The sequence below is a fragment of the Mustela lutreola genome, chromosome 10, assembly GCF_030435805.1.
Source record: "Mustela lutreola isolate mMusLut2 chromosome 10, mMusLut2.pri, whole genome shotgun sequence".
Classification (NCBI taxonomy): domain Eukaryota; kingdom Metazoa; phylum Chordata; class Mammalia; order Carnivora; family Mustelidae; genus Mustela; species Mustela lutreola.
In genome coordinates, this window is record NC_081299.1 from 39,973,917 (window position 1) to 39,995,505 (window position 21,589).

The 21,589-nt window shown below is 35.7% G+C and overlaps 1 protein-coding gene across 1 annotated transcript in view; it reads right to left on the bottom strand.

The window, feature by feature from the left end:
* The window catches only part of FAF1 (Fas associated factor 1), a 492,920-nt gene that overhangs the window by 48,640 nt on the left and 422,691 nt on the right, over positions 1–21,589 (bottom strand). The window contains exons 16-17 of the mRNA XM_059136657.1: positions 10,444–10,524; positions 9,368–9,445 (exon numbers count right to left, since the gene is read on the bottom strand). Coding sequence (XP_058992640.1) covers positions 9,368–9,445; positions 10,444–10,524 — 159 coding nt within the window. The remainder of the gene's footprint in view (positions 1–9,367; positions 9,446–10,443; positions 10,525–21,589) is intronic.

Genomic DNA, 21,589 nt, shown 5'->3' on the forward strand with positions numbered 1-21,589 from the left:
CTCTCTCTGCCTGCCTCTCCATCTACTTGTGATCTCTGTCAAATAAGTAAATAAAATCTTAAAAAAAAAAGAAGTGCAATAATGTTTATAAAATACTTAGCAAGTGATGACACATGGCCAGCACCCAGTGAGTCCCTAGCAATGGAACCTCATGATGTAATACTGTGCTCAACAGATGACATTTGTTGTTGGTGTTGTTATCATTATTATAATCCCTCTGCTCCTACTTTAAATCAGAACTTAATGTGATATTTCCTGGTTTCTCCTCCTGTTCTCCCCTTAATCCACCTGTCTGCTTGCTTTCTATTTTGACATTTCCCTGCACAGTATAACAACAGATGCTACATTATTGTCTGAACTCAACCAATTATACTACAGAAGAATAAACAACAGTAGCTCATTACCACACTCATTGTGCAGACAATATCTGCTTCCTCAATGCACCCACTCTCTAGGGCTTTTCCCCAGAATGGAAACAGACCTCAGATATCCCACACCAGTGGTCCCAATGTGGAAAACAATGAAGAGATATTAGGTAAGATGGCAAGCTTGGGATCTGAATACCCAAGTTTGACTGGCAAAAAAGAACAAACATACATCAGTAGCTCAGTTTCAAATATACTGGCTAAAAACAAAGGCCTCATATAAGTAAACACTGTTATAAAACAATGACATAAAGGACACCTACATTTGAATAGCAGTCACAGTATAAACACCATTGTTAAACTTCAGTTAGGTTTGCTCAACAAATATAATTTTTTATTTGCATTATTTTAGGTTTGTATCAAAGCAAGGAAACCTAGTATATATTGGAAATAAAAATTGACCTTGGACTTGTTGTTTTACTAAAAAATACGAATACTCAAAACATTCATATGAGGGGATGAGAAATGGGGACTTCTTTCAAGTGAAATCTGGTAGTAAAGACAGACACCTGGAAAAGACAGTTTCTACACAATTACATTTTTTTAAACGGGAAAAATAATATATATTCACACCAATCTCTTACAATAAAAATCAAGGACTGACTTAAATTATACACACACATACACAAATACATACATACATGACGTGCACATATTATCTTCTAGGCTTCTATGAGTACCCATCAAATAACAGTTTATCACTGGTTGAAGCAGAGTTTGAAATAGGCTAAAGCTAACACTTATTAATTCCACGAATTCTTACTGAGCACCTCCTATGTGCCAGGCATTGTTCTAAATGATAGGAAAATACCGGTGAACACTGTAGATACAAAATCAAACCAGCAACTCTATAAATCCCAATAAGCAAAAAAATGTAGGCCAGCGAGAAAAGGCCTAAAAAAGAGAGAGCGTCACATGGACATTTAGATCAGAGAGAAAGAAGTATTACAGGCAGAAGTCACAATAACTGCCAAGCGCTGGTGTCTGGCTTGACTGAGGAAGAGCAAGACAGCCACTGTGTTTGGAGCAGAAAGATCAGGAGAAGAGGGGGATGGAGCTGGTTAGAGAGCAATCAAAGGAGAAGGGTGAGTAAATCATACATGGCTTTGAGTTGCCCATAGAATGATTCTTTCCCCCATTTTAAAATTCAGGTATAATATATATAAAATAAAACACATCCCTCTAAATGTACAGTTCTGGGAGTTTTCATAAATGGATATATTTACATAACCATCATCATCAATCAAGATAAAGAACAGTTCTGTCACCTCCCCTCCTGCCCCCTACATACAATTCTCTCATTCCTAGACCTTGGCAACTTCCGATCTGTTTTCAGTCCCCAGTTTTACCTTTTCTAGAATGTTATATAAATATAGTCATAAATATCATATAAATGGCTTCCTTCATTTAGTGTATTGCATTAGAAATTCATTCATGTTGTCAACTACATCAGTAGTTCATTCTTAACTCACTGATAAGTGGTATTCCATTGTATAGCAACAACAGTTTGATTACTCCTCCAGCTAGGCTGATACTTGAGTTGTTTCCAGTTTTTGGTGACTACAAATAAAGCAACTATAAACATTTGTGAACAGATTTTTGTGTGAACCTAAATTTTACTGTTAACTTTCATTTCACCTGTGTAAATACCTAGGAGTCTGACTGCTGGGTTATATGGTATGTGTATGTTTAACTTTAAAACAAAGTGCCAAATTATTTTCCAAAATATATGTGCTATCATTAATGACTGTCCTCATTAATATATAAGAGTTCTAGTTGTTCTTCATCTTTGCCAGTAGCTTTTTCTTTCAAAAAGCCATCTAATTGGTGTGTACCTGTTGTGGTTTTAATTTGCATTTCCCTAATGACTAATAATGTTGAGCATCTTTTCACATGCTTATTATTCTTCGATGAAGTCTTTGTTTAAGTATTTTTCCCATTAAAAAATTTGGGTTATCTGTTTTATTATTGAATGTTAACAGTTCATTATGTATTCTGGACAGTAGATACATGATTTTCTCAGTCTATGGATTGTCTTTTCAATTTTTTAACAGCGTCTTTTGAACATAGAAGTTATTAATTTTGATTTAGGGTAGTTTAGATACTTGTTATTTTATGAATTATGCTTTTGGTGTCAGATCTACAAAATCTTGCCTTAACTCAAGATCATGAAGATTTTTTTCTTTTCTTAAAAGATTTTATTTATTTATTTGACAGACAGAGATCACAAGTAGACAGAGAGGCAGGCAGAGAGAGAGAGGAGGAAACAGGCTCCCCGCGGAGCAGAGAGCCCCATATGGGACTCGATCCTAGGACCCTGGGATCATGACCTGAGCTGAAGGCAGAGGCTTTTTAACCCACTGAGCCACCCAGGTGACCCTCATGAAGATTTTCTATGTTTTCTTCTAGGACTTTAATAGTTTTAGGTCTATGATCCATTTTGAGTTAGATTTTGCATACAATGCAAGAAATGGACTGGGAGATTTTTACTTTAATTGTTTTGTACTTCTACATTTTTTTTAATATGAATATTCAAAGGTTGCAGCAGTATTTGTTGAAAGGATTACCCTTTTTTCATCAAACTGCCTTTGTACCTTTCTTGAAATCAATTGCTCATATGTGTGAGTCTATTTCTCACACATATGAGCAATTGATTCTGGACTATTCTGTCTCATTAAACTATGGGTCTATCCTTTTGCCATTTCCCACACTGTCTTGGATATATTGTCTTGAACTCTGGTAGTAGTCTTCCAACCTTATTCCTTTTTTTTTTTTTTTTTCAAGATTTTATGTATTTATTTGACAGAGAGAAATCACAAGTAGATGGAGAGGCAGGCAGAGAGAGAGAGGGAAGCAGGCTCCCTGCTGAGCAGAGAGACCGATGCGGGACTCGATCCCAGGACCCTGAGATCATGACCTGAGCTGAAGGCAGCGGCTTAACCCACTGAGCCACCCAGGCGCCCCCCAACCTTATTCTTTTTCAAAATTGTTTTGGCTTTTCTAGTTCTATTGCCTTTTCGTATCAATTTTAGAATCACTTTGTCTATTTCTTTTTTGAATTTAAATTCAACAGCCAACATATAGCAATATATAGTATATCATTAGTTTTTGATGTAGTATTCAATGATTTATTCGTTGCATATAATACCCAGTGCTCATCACATCACATGCCCTCTCTAAGGCTCCTCATTTTTTTAAAAAAAATCTTACAGATGTTGATTAGAATCATTGCAAAGATTATATCTTTTATTTTGTTATTGTGGGTTTTTGAAGTGACATGATGTGCCAATTGTTTTTAAAAAGGACTTACTAAAGGACGTAGAGGGAAAGCAAAAATGGAGGCATCGAGTTAAGCTGGGAGACTACTAAAGCAATCCGAGTAAGAGTTAATGGTGGCTTCCATGAGGGTGGTAATGGTGGAGTTAGTCAGTAGCATCTGAGTTGTGCATGTATTTTGAAGGTAAAACTAATAGGATTTGCCCATTAAATATGGATATAAAAGAGAGAAGTCAAGGATAATTCCAAGGTTTTTGGTTCAAACAACTAGAAGATTTTCCACTTACTAAGATAAGGAAGGCTGCTGGAGGAGCAAGTTTGGGTGGGGAGGGTAAGATCAGTTGTTCAATTTAAGACATGTTAAGTTTTGTGCTATCAGACATTTAAGTGGAGATGAAGAGCTAGCAATTAGATAGTCAAGTTTGGAGTTCAAGGAAAGGGAGGAGCTGGAGATATAAACTCGGGAGCCCAATGTACAGACCTTATTTAAAGTCATGATACTGAAGTGATCATCAAAGGAGAAGAATAGATCCTATATGAGAACTGTTGGTCTGACCCAATTCTACAACCATTCTCTACTACTGGCAACGAATCATCTATCTAGAGAGTAATGGATCGCTTATAACAAATAGCCTCACTGCTGAATAAAGGAAATCAAGGCAAATAGTCATAACCAAAATTCACATATATGACTTTTGGACTGCTTCTGGGATATGAAGAACAGTCCGTAGATTGGTACTGGATACCATGAAACTAGAATTTCTAGTACTGTTTTAATGGTTTATGTAGACAACAAAAGAATATTCCAAATTGAAACTATCTAAGAAATTTTGGATATATGGTCTTTATAGTTATAATAAGGTATATTCATGTATTGGCACCTACCTTATTATGTAGTTGTAGAGATTCAATAAGATAATGTCTGTAAAGTGCTCAGCACAGAGTTTAGCACATATTAATTAATAGCTAGGAATGGTGATGATTGATGACAACAGGGATGACTACCTTTATGGATCATGTAGTGGTGTTATCTGGTGTGACATGAAGTCACTTATATAATATAAAAACACAAATTATAAGGAGCAGTTTTTCACTTTAATAACCTATTCATGTTCCCACCTTCATCTTCATCTGGGATAACAGGTAGAAAGAATGCCAGTGGGAGTTCTGATTCTGCTTTTACTAGGCAAATGTTAGGTAAGAATTTTAGAATAGTATTTTTAGTCCTGCTGTGATGTGATGATACTATCTTAAGTGAGTTTTATAGGATGGCTATGAAGATTAAATCAGAAAACTAAAGGGAAGTACCAAGGCTTCTAATTCCACGCTCTTTTTTCTCTCATTTAATGGTATTTTAAAATTATTTAGCATTATCTATTTGAGGAGGCACCGAGAGAAAAACTTTTTCCAGATAGGCAAACATGTAACCTTCTTCTTTTCTTTTTGAGGGAACCAGTAACAAAAGGGAATAGCTTTGTGCCTATTCTTTCTCACCCATGAGTCCCTAAAACTTGGCCATTTTAACATTATCTAATTATTAGACAGGGTTCTATAATTGGCCATTTGTTATTCCCTGAAGAAACCTTGTACCTGGGATGCCAGGGTGGCTCGGTGGGTCAAAGCCTCTGCCTTCAGCTCAAGCCGAGATTTTGGGGTCCTGGGAGCAAGGCTCTCTGCTTGGCGGGGAGCCTGCTTCCCTTCTTCTCTCTCTGCCTGCCTCTCTGCCTACTTGTGATCTCTGTCTGTCAAATGAATAAATAAAATCTTAAAAAAAAAAAACCCACAAAAAAACCTTGTACCTTTCTCTTTTTATTCATATTACCCAGCCCATGCCTACCCTTTTCCATTCATTCAACCATCCGTTTACTCATGACTCCATCCAAAATGTTCTTATACTACATCTTTAACCATAAAAGTCACATCAGTCTTTTAAAGCCTCTTCCCTCTGTGAATTTCTTTTTGCCTTCCTCATCAGAGATCATCCTCACCCAAATATTTTCAACACTCTGTGCTATTTTAATGGTTTTATGACACATAGTATCTTCTCCTATAGTTATTTTGTATTCATCTACCCTCCTGTATTAGACAGTGACCTCCCTGAGGGCAGGGGCTATGTCGCATACAATATAGTAGCCATAGAACCTCATTTAGTGATTTGCACATAGAAAGAGGTTAACAAATATTTGCAAATACTGATTAAAAGACTTGGGAGTCAAAAATCTTAGCTGAAACCTGTACTTACTAAAAATTTGGTGGTAAAAAACAATTTCAAGAAAGAATATATAGTTCATGTATTTCTCTAGTTACTATAAAATCTATCCTTTAACCTGGACTACCAAAAAATATATTATTTGGGTCTTTGCAGAGATGCTTTTACTAAATTTGCAGAGATGCTTTTACTAAATTTGCAGAGATGCTTTTACTAAATTTGGCTTTAGGACTTTGAGTTATATAAAACTATAAGCTGTTATACATGACTTGCTTTTGCTATTACAGCTATTAAATATCCTTGGGGATAGTATTTACCATATTACACAATTTCCTCTTGAAGGGGAACCCAACCATAGGAAACATTGCTGGAAGGTCTCAGTGCTTGAAAAATCCCACCTTTTGAGGGACTGGCCTTTATCTGATGTTACAGACAGTGAAACTTAGAGACAATTATTTTAGTCCAAGAGAAGCATAGAACAAATTTTGTGGTCCATCTTGAGCAAATGTACAGAATCCTGTACATGCATTTGGTGGGTGTGCTGGATTGTCTGTTGTCAAAATGTTAATCTTACTTTTGGTTTTATTTTCCTTTATCTGATTATTCTATCTTTTCTTTCTTTTTTAATCCATTTGAATTGCACATCTTCATGTAAATTACTTGAAACTCATTTTGGAAAGAGCAAGTAAATAAATAAATTAGTAAGATAGAGGAGTTTTTTAGTCCTTTGTTTTTCCTTCAGAATAGTTTTATTAAAGTCTCTCCTTATCATAGTCAAGGACCAGATCAAAATGTCCTCCTAAATTTACTGATTTCACTACAACAGTTACCACACAGCAAAAGCCAACCACTAAGGAATTTCCCTGTAACCAAGGTGATCTGACTATTCAATACTTCATCTTTCCAAAGGATTTTGAAATACTAGAGATAATTAAGATAATAAACCATTCTTGTTTCTCAATACAATTATATGGATTAGGATTTCTGGTTAGAAGGAGAGGCAGTATTACCGTGAAAAGTCAGGTGACCAGGCTTCTAGTCCAGATTATGTGTCCAACCAGTTTGGTGACCATAGGCAAACTGTATAATCTTCCTGAGTCTCAGTTTCTTCAGAGGTTGCATAATACCAGCTTTCCCAAAGAACTGTTTGTTGTACATGAGTGTGCTGAGATAATGTTAATTGGTGCTCCATGAAAAAAAGGGTCAAATAAGTTTGGATAGGACTTAATTAAATCAAGATACACAGAAGATAGTTTCTTAATGATGGGATTTATAAGAGTCTTTAATTGTGACTCTCCGGGGGAGTGTGGGTAGAAAGAATATGGAGCACTACCTGAACTTGTTTTTTTTTGGGAGCACATCAGTGGATAAGTGCAATAATGACTAGTTGCAAAATCCAACTTTTTCTCACCCTTGCTCTGTGCCCCACGCTCTCACATGTTTACAGCTGGAACATATATATTGAGGTATGCTAAAGGATGTTTATGGGGTCTTCTATGAGAAGACAGGCTTTATCTATACTGGGAAAGAGAAAAAATTTTAGCCCAGGGTAAATAAGGTAAATTATCAGAAGAAAGTACATGTACTATCAAGCTCTACATCCAGAACATGCAGTTAATTGTGCATACCTGACATTTATCAAGTATGTGCTTGAAGATACACGATTGAGAGAGAGCATGTGCATTATAAAAGAGCAAGAAAGAACAAGAGTCCTAAATTTTAAACTATTTCTTGAAATAACCTAAAAGCATAGTGACAAAACTGTCTCAACTTTTTTGAAACTCTGCAAACATGATTCCTATAGACACAAACAGTGATATATGACCTTGTACTGGAACAGAGTTAGTAAAACATGGACTCATAAAGACCTAGGTAAGGATCTCAGCTGTTTTTCCCTTTATATGTGTGACTTCTCAATGATCTTCAGTTTTCTCACCTGTAAAGTCTCTAACCTTGTAGCTTGTTTTAATGGTCAATGACTAAGCATATGTAAAAAGGCTAGAAAAGTACTTGACACATAGAAGATGCTCAATAAAACGTTTTCTACCTTCCATTTTTGAGGGTCCTCAGTGTACAGAGGCTAGGGTCTGTCAGGAATAGTATCTTGTATTTATGTGATAGACAATAATGTGTTTGAACATGAATAAACTTTGATTTCCAAACCATGAAATATTACATCTTTCAAGACCTGGCTCAAATGTCACTTCTATTTATGATCTGTTTCTCAAAGCTTCACAGATTTTACTTTGCCAGTGAACTCTCTAAGTATTTTGCTTTTACTTCTATGTTATTTGGCATAGTTTTTTCTTGATCTGCTATTACTTGTAGACATGTCATATCTTCTTTACAAGATGCAATCGCTTCTTGCAGGCAGAAACTGTTTTATTATTTCCTGTTTCTCTTCTAGTGCTTAGCACAGTTCTTGTTCAAAAACATACTCTGACCAGGAATGATGACTAACAGAGTTTTCCTCAGCTCAAGTTAGGGCCCTTCAGGCCTTTCCATCACTTGTTAGATGGCTTTTTCTTTTTATAAGTAAATCTTGCTATTAAGTAAATCTTGCTATTAATCCCATGTCTAGAAAAAGTTCTAAAAGTCCTTTTTTGTGAAACCATCCTGGGAAGCTATTTGACATTCCTTTTCTTTGTTTGCGCTGCACTTTAGACAAATCTCTATTACAACTTTTACATATAGTTTTGCAATTTTTTTTCAAAGATTTTATTTTGTTTATTTGACAGAGATGGGGAGGGAACACAAGCAGGGCGAGTGGGAGAGGGAAAAGCAGGCTGCCTGCTGAGCACAGAGCCTGATGCAGGGCTGGATCCCAGGACCATGGGATCATGACCTGAGCTGAAGGCTTAACCACTGAGCCACCCAGGCACTCCTATAATTCTATTTTTACAAGACTACGAACTCTTGGTGGGGACAACAGACATCTGTAGCCCAACCCCCTAAAACATTTTGGGATGTAGTAAGTATTCAAAAAAATATTTGTTAAGATGAGTGAATGAAAAATTCTCTCTATTGTTATGAACATGACAAGAAACTTGGTTGGGGTGGGGGGAGTAAACCATGCTGAATGGATTCCCCATACATAGGGGCTCAGTGCAAGATGTCATAGAAGTAACTCATGGTGTTTTTTGGTGGGGAAAATACAGTCTTTGTATTCTCGGGATGAAACAATATCCAGGAAGGATGAGAGCATTGGTCATGCAAGAAAAGGGAAAAGGAATTGAAAAGAACAGAAAACAATGAATCTAGTACAAGGTCAAGCTTTCTAAGAGTTCCACACAACAAGAGCAGGAATGATTCCTTTAAGGAAAGGTTAGGTTTTCCATACTAAAATGAGTCTGGAAAAAGTGGAAAGAAGTCATGAGAAATATTAACAGCCTCAATATCGACTGTAGTGGAAATAAACTTAGCTTATGAATAACGTTACTTGAATTTAATGCCCTACCTCACGTTCCTCTTCTTGTTCTTTGCGAATCTGCTCCAAACGAAACTGTTCTGCCATCTCCCTTTCATGAGCTTCCCTCTGTCAATAAAAGAGAAAAGGGAGCCAGCACTCAATAAACACTGGTTTACTTATAAAGGAGAAAGGGGGAAAAAAAGATCTCATTCCCAGCACTGTGATACTAAAGTGTTTTTTTCTGGAACAAGAATGGAAAGGGAATGTTGCATACCCACACAAACACCTGGTACCTCTGGGTAGCATCGCAGTCAAGATCCATCAGAAGATCTTTCACTGGTCTTCCTTTTTGGTCTTTTCTGCTACTTCTCCTGTACCCAAATGTCAAGCTCTAGTCACATCAGCTTCCATCACACACCCATGCTTTCTGGCTCCTTGCTGTTAGCATATACCACCTCTTGTCTCCTATCCCTTTTCTCTATTTAGTACACATATACAATCTCTTCCATGAAACCCTCCCTTAACAGATTCCTACTTATTAGCTCTCCAAAAAAGCTGGAGCAGACTTTCCACTGAAACTCCTGTTCACTAATCTTCCACAGAACTCAGGGCTTCCCTTACAACTTCTAGAATCCTTGCATAAGTATTATAGCTAACTGTGTTCTTAAGTTAATCTATTCTATACCACATTGTGAGTTTTCTTTTCTGGGCAGAAACTGTGGTTTATTCATTTCCTCCTCCCTCAATGCACAGTAGAGGAGAAGGTACTCAAGAAATATTAAATCAGTAGTTCTCAACCCTGACTACACCGTAGAAATCACCTGAAGAGCTTTTAAAACACTGCTAGGTTTTTACCATAGGCAGATTAAAAAACAAGGAAAATAAACATTAGGCCCATTTTTGTTTTCATATTCATGATCCTTAAAAAAATTTGTGTTGTCAAAATGAACCATGCTATAAAAACCAAGGGTAAAATTATATTCTGTTAACTGAATCTAGCTTTCTCTGTTGTAAACCTAACATTCTTAGGGATCAAAGTGATAGAAGGACTGGCTGGCACTTCAATAATAAAAGACTGTTCAGGATTGTGTTCTTTATCTTAGAAGTCCTTTGACCAAACCTACCTTTGCTCTGTCAGCCTCAAGTGAAAGGCGATAGGCCTCATCTTGCTCTCTCTTCACATTTTCCCTGGCTTCACGTTCATCCTTAAAGGAAAAGATTCAAATGTGTTTTATTATATCACTTTTTAAATAGAAGAAAACAATGATAATCCCCTTGTCTTACTCTTGTGTGAATTAGAATTAAATAAGGTACTTCTAAAGTATATAGGTTAGAAATAAGCAAACAAACAAGAACAGTATCACAGTAGATAATGAAATAATGATGTCTGGAGCCAGCTCTACCATGTGTCAACTGTGTGACTTTGGGCAAGTCATTTAACCTCTCTGGATCTCAGTTTCTTCAAATGTAAAATAGAAATAGTATTTGTTTCATAGGGTTGTTGTGAGAATTAATTAATGCAATAATATATACACAGTCTTGCAAAGCATGTTACAGTTCATTTCCACAATGATTAGTTCCCTTCCTCTTTTATCCTGATTTTTCTGAGATAAGCTTAGAGCCTGTCACCACTGGGGCAAAGGACTGGGAAAGAGTAAAGGATTAGAAAGTAATGGCTGGCATAAGAGTCTGAAAGCAAAATACCCTGGTTGACTACAGTCCATATCATATCACTAAAGTCTGGTTACTGAACTAAGAAACTGCTAAGTCATCCACATTTCATGAGCAGTTATTCAAGTTGAAGATCTTTTAAGACATTTTTAGCTTCTGAAGTAATTGTGCCATCCACCTACATTTAAATTGTTACTTCATATGAAATTAAAAGTTCATTCAACTACCAGAATTTCTCATTTGTTAAATTCTGAGGTACAGCCAATACATGTGTACTTAAATTAATAAATACCCACACCTGTTGACATTAGAATATAGGTTTCCTTTTGGGCCATTTTGTGTAATAGCTGAGCGAATCATATAAAGTCACCAATATTTGACTATTTTTGACCTCTAAAAATGAAAATTTCATATGGCTTTACGTAATACTTTCTAAGTTTTTGGCTCCCCAATTCAATATATACTTAGGTGCTCTCACTGATAATCCCTATTCAAGACTGGGCTTCTCTCTGAAATTTCAATCTCTTTCTAGTTGCAATGAGTCATCTAATTCCAAAATCTCTGATATAAATAGTAACATTTCATTGATTGAAATAAAATAAATAAAAAAAAATTTGGAAGAAATAAAAAATTTGGAAGAATTGTAAGTTGCTGGCCTGAAGGTAACTGCATACTACCTATGATGAAAGGGTATGCTATATGAATTATATGGTGGAACACAGTATAAGGAACAGTATTTAACCACTTGAGAGACCACTCAGGCTACAAAGCATTCAAGGATAATTTACACATCATATAATATTACACATGAATAAAAATGGGTTTTAAAAACTTCTACTTGGAGACTTGCATGAAGCCATTAGTATTTATATTTTAGAGAAATAGAAGCATATACCTTTAAATATATTTTCACTAATTCCAGCTGGGTATTTCCCACTTTGGTATATACATTAAGTTTTACTATGACCAGATACAATCAGCATCATAAGACATATTTTGTGCATTTCTATTTATATTAGCATTTGCTTAATTCATTACTCTGAATTCTTTCCCCCACTCAATATCCAAGTTTGTACACAGTGGCCACTTAACAGTTCATTTGGCCATGGTTAATCTATATTTGATATATAATGTCTTTATTTTTTAAGTCACTGAGGAGAGGTAATGGGGGGGATTAGGAGGTCTGTGTTTAAGTCCAATCCCTGCCAGTAACAAGCTGTGTGTTCATGGATAAATAACATCTCCCTTTTCAGTCATTTATTAAATTAAAGGATTGGATTTTTAAGGATTTTATGCCTCTGTGGACAAGTCTATCTTTCTAAATTCAGAAATCCCTAATATAATCAGTATAACCTATGGGAGTAATTTTATCTTTCTGTATTTCAAATGGAGAAATACGTAGGATGTCTAAAATTTTAATTTTACATTACTTTCTTGACCCTATCCCTCCAAATTAGTTTAGTTTATCCCTTAAAATTAGTTTAGGTTTCTTGTGTAATATTCTGTACTTTCCCTTTAAAACATTTATCACAATTGCAATTAATTAATTATCATATAATCATTTACTTAATGTGAGATTCTCCCATGACACTGTAAGCATCATAAAGGCAGGGACCTTGTCTATATTATACACCTCTATATTCTAAGTGTTTCACACATCGCCTAGTTTTGGGGAGGTGTTAAATAAGCATTTGTTGAATAAATAAATTGTCTTTCCAGGCATAAACTATTTATTGTCTGCAGTAGAAATTAAGAAGGAAGAAGACAGCTCATCCACAAAGCAACCCCATCTGAGTCAATGAAATCGACTGGCTGGGCAGAAATGACACGTTATGACACTGTGTACACACAACAAAGGGACCTTCTAAAAGCCACCACAGCTGGAAGCCCTTTGAACACAAGTATAGTTGATAATAAAAGCATTCTAAGTAAACAGCTCTGTTTTAAAATAGACTGTTGCAGATATGAAAGGCCATTAAATCCAGGGATCTCTGCCACAAAATGTGGCACTGTTGTGAGAGACTTCCTCAAACAGCTAACTTGCTTCCTTCCTTCCCCATCTCTCCTCTTTAATATTAGGCATCACACTAGCACTGAGGATACAGAGACAGGCCACAGTTTGCTAAAGGAAGATGTGGATACTCATACTTGGATCACCTCATCATTATTTTTTGGAGCCTACTAACTTATTGGGAAGAGTTCAGTGTTCAAATTTTGCATTATTTTCCTTTTGTTCCTTAAATAATGTCACTCTCTTTCTACCTGAATTAGTTCCTGCTCCATCATCTCTGTCATTAAAAATCCTACCACCTTTTCATACAGTTTTAGAAATCTAAGAGACTGACATGTACAAAAGAGCTACTATAAAGATGAAGAAACTGAAATCATAGGAGGATAAAGGATTTATACATGACTACCAATTAAGTGGCAGAGCTTAGACTTGAATCCAGGTCTCCTGACAGTTTCTTCTCCCCTCCCGGCTGCAATCCAATGCTCTTTCCTCTGCTCACAGCTCTCCCTGATAATCGCAAATAGAAGAGCTAGCTCAGGCATGTGGCACAGGATGAATTTTTCTAAACTTATTATGGTCAGAGCTACTTATGTGTTTGACAGTTGCTTGTGAACGGCTATCATTTCTTCTTTTCTGTCTTGTCTATTTTATATTTGTTTCTCTAACTGTCCTGTTTACTGTCATCTCCAATCTGGGGACTTACAGAACACTGGTTAGGCATCTTCCCCACATTATTCTATACAATTAAATTTTTTTAAAAAGAAAATGGGGAGATGGGGAGGAGAAGGGAGTTGAGGGAAACTGGAGGGGGAGACAAACCATGAGAGACTCTGGACTCTGAGGAACTAACTGAGGGTTTTGGAGTGGGAGGGGCTTGGGGAGTGGGTGACGTGGGTGACGCTGGTGGTGGGTATTGTGAAGGGCATGTATTGCATGGAGCACTGTGTGTGGTACATAAACAATGAATTCTGTAACACTGAAAAAAAATTTTAAAAAAATAAATAAAAATTAAAAAAAAAAAAGAAAATTCCAGGTGTTGTGGTTTACATTTCATGTAGAAACTTGTTCTCAGAGTCTGTAGATGTACCTCTTGGAATTTCTCCTGCATCCTACAAATAAAGTCCTTGTGGAGTATCCCCTTGCTTAAATCTGAGTGGACAGATTAGACAAAGTGACTAGAAATACATGTATGTTTTGTGGAAGTAGAAGAGCTAAATAATCAGGTTCAGGAATATATCTGGGGTGCTGCTTGGGCTGTGGTTTGGGCTCTTTGGCATCAAAATACTCCTCATCACACCAAAATGTGAAGCTGGATAGCTCAGAACAAAGTGACAACCTCCATTGGAGCCTTTCATTTACAGCACCCTTGTCACTGCTCTCATACTGCTTTGTGCTACACTCACATTTATATATTTGTCTCACTGTTCCCTACCTGGGTTGTGAGTTGAGGGAAACTAATCATTTGATATGTCTTTCTATTCCCTGTGGCATCTAGGGCACCAACTTATATATGGCAAGCATAAATACATTTTTGTTAGATGAATGAATGGAATTATCAGTGCTCAACAGTTATAAACCTAAAGTTGTGGAGCCTCTAAGTAGTCAAACTAGTAATGTTTATCCACACATATTTCTTACATGAGTATTATAATGACTTGTTAAGAAGTGCAAAAATTAGGGGCACCTGGGTGGCTCAGTGAGTTAAAGCCTCTGCCTTTGGCTCAGGTCATGATCCCAGGGTCCTGGGATCAAGCCTCACATTGGGCTCTCTGCTCAGCAGGGAGCCTGCTCCGCCCCCTCTCTCTGCTTAGCCTCCCCTACTTCCTTACCCCCTCTACTTCCCCCTCTGCCTACTTGTGATCTCAATCTCTTTGTCAAATAAATAAAATCTTTAAAAAAAAAAGTGCAAAAATTAGAATTCAAACCTAGTCTTTGACACCCCAAACCCTATGTTTTCTTCCCACTGTGACATAGTAGGTGGCTCAGTATAGTTCTTCATCTGAGACAGTAGCCATTGAGTCAGATTTTCCTACAACTTATTAAAAATAATGAAAATATTTTGACCTGTCAAATGGTTCCTAAATGAGCAGCTTAACCAGAAGTGGAATTTAGCTGTAACTTGTTACTCCTTGGTAGTGTTTAAAATTAGTAATCATCAGTTAAGACCCAAAAGATTAATGCAGAATGCTGAATTATCAAACTGAAGAAGGTGACAGTGGTTAGGTTTGCTTCAGATACCTACCAAATACATACACAAATATGCACATACATATATACACATATGGTATTTATCTGTTCTTCTTGAATGCCCATGTCAGAATGTACACCTTGCTCTTTGCCCTGATAAGTATCCCCGATAAGCAGGGAAATGGCCCTGATATGTATCCCTGAAGAGGTATGGACCAAGATAACTTGAAATTCTCTAAAATATAAATACTTAGAGATAGGTAAAATATAACAAAGATGTTTAAAAAGTATTACTCAGCATGTGAGAAAGAAAGATGCAAAGAAAGAGAAATACCTGGGTACCAGAAATAAAGAGGAAACCGAAAAACTAGAGCTGTAAATGAGGAGGCAATATGTAATCTGACAAGATAGATTACCCATTTTGGAAACCTAGAGGCCCAATTGAAATCAAAAGACTATTCTGGACTGAAGAAAGGTAGGGATAACTTAACTAGAAAGTTATTTATGGGATAAGTTTTGGCAGTATAGTGTAAGTGTAATTGGAGTCTGGGAAGAGGGTGCAGGGGCAGAGAGAGAGAAAGCTTATTTTAAAAAATGATGGTCAAAAGTATTCTGAATTTGATAAAAACTAAAGTGCCACAGATCTAAGAATCTAAAAGAGCCCCAGGTTAAAAAAAAAAAAACCAAAACATAAAGAAGGCTACATCCAGGCACATCATAATCAAACTGCATAAAATTAATTAAAAAATAAAAATCTTGAAACCAGAGAAAAGACACAATATGTATAGGGGAATAAATAAAGAATGAAAGTGACTTCTCAGAAACAGTGCAAATGATAACAGAATGGAGCAACATCTTTAAAGCACTGAAAGAAAACAATGTATCAACTAAGAATTCTATACTTAGTAAAAATATCTTTGAATTGAAAATGAAATAAAAAGACTTTTTCAGATATACGAAGGGCATGTGTAAAAGATAAAGAAAGCCCTTAATGTAGAAAGAAAATAATACCAACTAGATGGAAATCTGGATCTACAGAAAAATTTAAATCTCTTTAAGAAACAACTAGGTATAACAATGGTATTTTTTAAAGAAACAGAAGAACCCATTCTAAAATTCATATGGAAACTCAAAGGACCCAAATAGCCAAAACAGTCTTGAAAAATAACAAAGTTGAAGGAGTTATATTTCCTGATTACCAAACTTACTATAAAGCTACAGTAATAAAAACATTATAGTAATTTATCCATTCTTATATACAATGGAATATTAGTCATGCAAAAGAATGAGATATTGCCATCTGCAACAAAATGGATGGATCATATGGATGGCATGTTGCTAAGTGAAGTACGTTAGAGAGAAGACAAATGCCATAGGATTTCACTCATAGGTGGTATCTAAAACAAACAAACAAACAAGCAAGAGACAAAAAAACAGACTTAAGCCCTGAGAACAAACTGCTAATAGGGAGGTAGGTTGGTAAGATGGGTGAAATAAAGGGGATCAAGAATATACTTACTATAAATTAAAAATAGAGCTACCCTATGATCCTGCAATTGCACTACTGGGTATTTACCCCAAAGATACAGATGTAGTGAAAAGAAGGGCTATCTATAGCAACAATGGCTACAGTCACCAAACTGTGGAAAGAACCAAGATGCCCTTCAACGGATGAATGGATAAGGAAGATGTGGTCCATATACATGATGGAGTATTATGCCTCTATCAGAAAGGATGAATACCCAACTTTTGTAGCAACATGGACAGGACTGGAAGAGATTATGCTGAGTGAAAAAGTCAAGCAGAGAGAGTCAATTATCATATGGTTTCACTTATTTGTGGAGCATAACAAATAGCATGGAGGACAAGGGAAGATGGAGAGGAGAAGGGAGTTGAGGGAAATTGGAAGGGGAGGTGAACCATGAGAGAGTATGTACTCTGAAAAACAATCTGAGGGTTTTGAAGGGGCGGGGGGTGGGAAGTTGGGGGAGCCAGGTGGTGGGTATTATGGAGGGCAGGTATTGCATGGAGCTCTGGGTGTAGTGCATAAACAATGAATTCTGTTGCGATAAAAAGAAATAAAAAAAAAACCTTAAAAAAATAAAAATAAAATTAAATCCCTACTATATCCCTTAAAGAAAAAAAGAATATACTTATTATGATGAACACTCAGTAATGTATAGAATTACTGAATCATTATACTGTATACCTGAAACTAACATAACAATGCATGTGAATTATACTTCAATAATAATAATAATAATAAACCATTAGAGTACCAGCAGAAGGACAGATATTTATTTATTTTTTTAAAGATTTTATTTATTTATTAGAGAGAGAGAAAGCATGAGAGGAGAGAGGTCAGTGGGAGAAGCAGACTCCCTGCTGAGCAGAGAGCCCAATGCGGGACTCGATCCTAGGACTCCAGCATTATGACCTGAGCCAAAGGCAGTCACTTAACCAGCTGAGGCTCCCAGGTTCCCCAGGACAGATATTTAGACAAGTGGAACAGAAAAGAGATCCCAGAAATAAACTCACATGCATGATAAATTTATTTTTGACAAGAGTATCAAGACCACTCAAAGGAGAAAGGACAGTTTTTCAATGAATGGTACTGGGTAAGCTACAAAAGAATGAACTTGTGCCCTTACTTTACATAATATAAAAAAAAAAAACTCAAAATGGATCAAAGACCTACAATTAAGAATTAAAACTATAAAACTTTTATAAGAAAATATAGGTGAAAGTCTTCATGACCTTGGATTAGGCAATGATTTCTTTAGTATGACAATGAAAGCACAGGCAATAAAAAGAAATAAGTAAGTTAGGCGCCATCAAAATTAAAAACTTGTTCATTGAAAGACACTACCAAGGAAGTGAAAATGCAATTCACAGAGTGGAAGAAAACATTTGTGTATTGCATATCTGATAAGAGTTTAATATCTAGAACTCCCACAAGTTAATGAAAACAAAAATGAACAATCTGATTAAAAAATGGGCAAAGGACTTGAAAAGACATTTATTGAAATAAGATATATAAATGGCCAATAATAACATGTTCATAGCAGCACTATTCACTCTAGTCACTTAAGTGTTTGTAATCAGATGAATGGATACACAAAATGTGGTATACAGACACAATGGAATATTATTCAGCCATAATGTAATGTTTCCATTTACATGAGTTACTTAGAGTAGGTAGATTCTTAGAACCGAAAGTAAATCAGAGAGTACTAGGAACTGAAGGGAGCAGAATGGAGAGTTACTGCTTATTAGACTGGCTAGATCATATCACTGGTGAAGAAAAGTGTTATAAACAGACATCTCTGCCTTTTTCCTGATTTAAGCAAAAAACCATTCAGCCTTTCAGCAGTAAGTCAAGTATTAGCTTGTAGGGTTTTTTTGTTGTTGTTTTTATAATTGATGTTCTTGGGACACCTGGGTGGTTCAGTCTGTTAAGCGTCTACCTTTGGCTCAGGTCATGATCCCAGGGTCCTGCATCAAGCTCCCTACTCAGTGGGGAGCCTGCTTCTCCCTCAGCCTGCCACTCCCCCTGCCTGTGCTCACTCTCTCACTCTCGCTCTCTCTCTGACAAATAAATACATAAAATCTTAAAAAAAAAAAAAAAAAGATGTTCTTTATCAGGTTCTACTCTATTCCAATTTTACTGAAAGTTTGTATCAGGAATGGATTAGCTTTTGCCGAATACTTTTTCTACATCCATTGAGATAATCATATGGTGAATCACACTGATTGATTTTCATATCTAAGGCAAGAAAAGGAAATAAAAGACATCTAAAACAAAAAGGAAGATGTACAACTCTATCACAAATAAAATGATTAGAGATATGGAAAATTACATAGATTCTAACAAAAAGCTATTAGAACCAATAAGTGATTTTGGTAAGGTTGTAAGATATAAAATTGATATATAATAAGCAACTGCATTTCAATATACTAGTAACAAATGATTAGAACTTACAATTTTAAAAATACCAAAAGGGCATAAAATATTTGAAGTACTTAAGGATAAATTTGACAAAAAGATGTACCCTGAAAATTATAAAATACTGCTGAGAGAAATTAGACTTAAATAAGTGGAGAAATACATCATTTTCATGAATTAGAAGAGTCAAGATTTTTATAGGTCAAGTTTCTTCAAATGATATAAAGATTCAATGCAATTCTAATACAAATACTGGCAGTATTTTTTGCAGAAATTAATAAACTAATTATAAAATTCATATGGCAATGCACAGGACCTAGAATAAGCCAAAATAACTATGAGAAGAAGAGAGTTAGAGGACTTACACTATTCGATTTCAAGACTTACTACAAAGCTGAAGTACTTGTGTGTGGTATTCACATTAAGATAGACAAAAATAGGGGCGCCTGGGTGGCTCAGTGGGTTAAAGCCTCTGCTTTCGGCTGGGGTCATGATCCCAGGGTCCTGGGATCGAGCCCCATATTGGGCTCTCTGCTCAGCGGGGAGCCTGCTTCCTCCTCTCTCTCTGCCTGCCTCTCTGCCTACTTGTGATCTCTGTCATATAAATAAATAAAATATTAAAAAAAAAAGATAGACAAAAATAACCACTGGAATAAAATGGAGTCCAGACAGAGACCTATACATATATGATCAACTGATTCTTGAATGCGAAGGCAGTTCAATGGAAAGGAGAGTTTTTGCAAAAAATAGTGGCGGAACTACTAGATATCCATGTCTCCCTCCACCCCTTCTCCCCACCAAAGAACTTTAATCCATACGTCATACTGTATATAAAATGTAACTTGAATGGATCATAGACCTTAGTATAAAAATTGAAAAATTACAGATTAAAAATATAGGAAAAAATAGTGACCTTGATTTAGGCAAATATTTCTTAGATATGACCAAAAGCAGAACAGGTTTAAAAAAAATCTAAACTGGACTTCACCAAAATTAAAAACTCTTGTTCTCCTACAGAGAGTTGAAAATGATAATGAAAATTAAGCCACAAACTGGGAGAAAAATCTTTGCAAATTACTTATCAAATAAAGAACTTGTATCTAAAACACATAAATAACTCAAAATGCAAAAATTACAAATAGCCCAATTTAAAAAGTTGGCAAAAATAAAGACATATGGACAGCAAGAAAGCACATGAAAAGCAGCTTGATCTCATTAATCACTAGGAAAATGCAAATTAAACACTACTATATACCTATTAGAATGTCTTAAATTTAAAAAGATTAACCACACCTAGGGTTAACAAGGATATATAGCACTGGAGCTCTCTCTTATGCACTCATGATAGGAGTGTAAAATGGTGCAACCACTTTGGAAAACACTACAGCAGTTTCTTAAAAAATTAAGCATATACGTACTACATAATCTAGCCATTTTAGACTTTGGTGATTACCCAAGACAAATGAGAACACATATAAAAACTTGTATACAATTGCTCATAGCAGTTTTATTTGTAATAGTCTTAAAGTAGGAAAAAATCCAAGTGTCTGCCAACAGGTAAATGTATCCATTTACATTTACAAATACAAACAGTACTGAAAGCAGCAGTAGGTGCTTTCATTGAACCACTGCTTGTTCAGAGCAGACAGGTACTGGAACTTCTGTCATAACATAATGATTCCTCTTCATAGGATTTCAGAGTGGGAAGCAGTTACCTTGTAAACATAAATAGCCATCATATTACTCAGTGGCTCCTGGAGGGAAGACTTGTCCTATATATTAGTAGCCTATTTTAGGATCCAGAATAGCTAACAATGAATGAAGCATTAACAATGTTGGAATATTGTTATTTAATATGGGTGAATATTCAAGCATTCTGTGTGCGTGTGTGTATGTGTGTGAGAGAGATGAGGTAATCACGAAAAAAATATAGTATATTTAAGCTATTTTGTTGTTTAAAAACTTGTCTTAAAAAAGGCATTTATGCAAAATTTTAAGTGCAATTGTTAAATTATTCTGAAAGGTAGCATTGTTAATATCTCTGAATGGTTACTGCACAACATTTTGAATACACTGAATGACACATATCATAGTAATTAACTATGTTATTGAAATTCTACTTACATTAAAAAATTATTAGAACTAAAAAAATAGTAAAATTTCTGTATATACGTATAGCAGAATATTACTAACCAATTAAATAAATGTTTAGAATGAATTATTGATACATACAACAACATGGATGAGTCTCAAATAATTAGGCTAAGTGAAAGAAACCATATTAAAAAGTATATACTGTATGATACAGTTTTTTATAAAATTTGAGATGATTCAAACAAATCTATAGTAACAGGAAGATCAGTGGTTGCATGGGACTTGGAAGGTTGGCAGGTAAATGCAGGAGGAAGTGACTGTAAAGGTATATGAAAAAACTTTTGAGAGTGAAGGATATGAA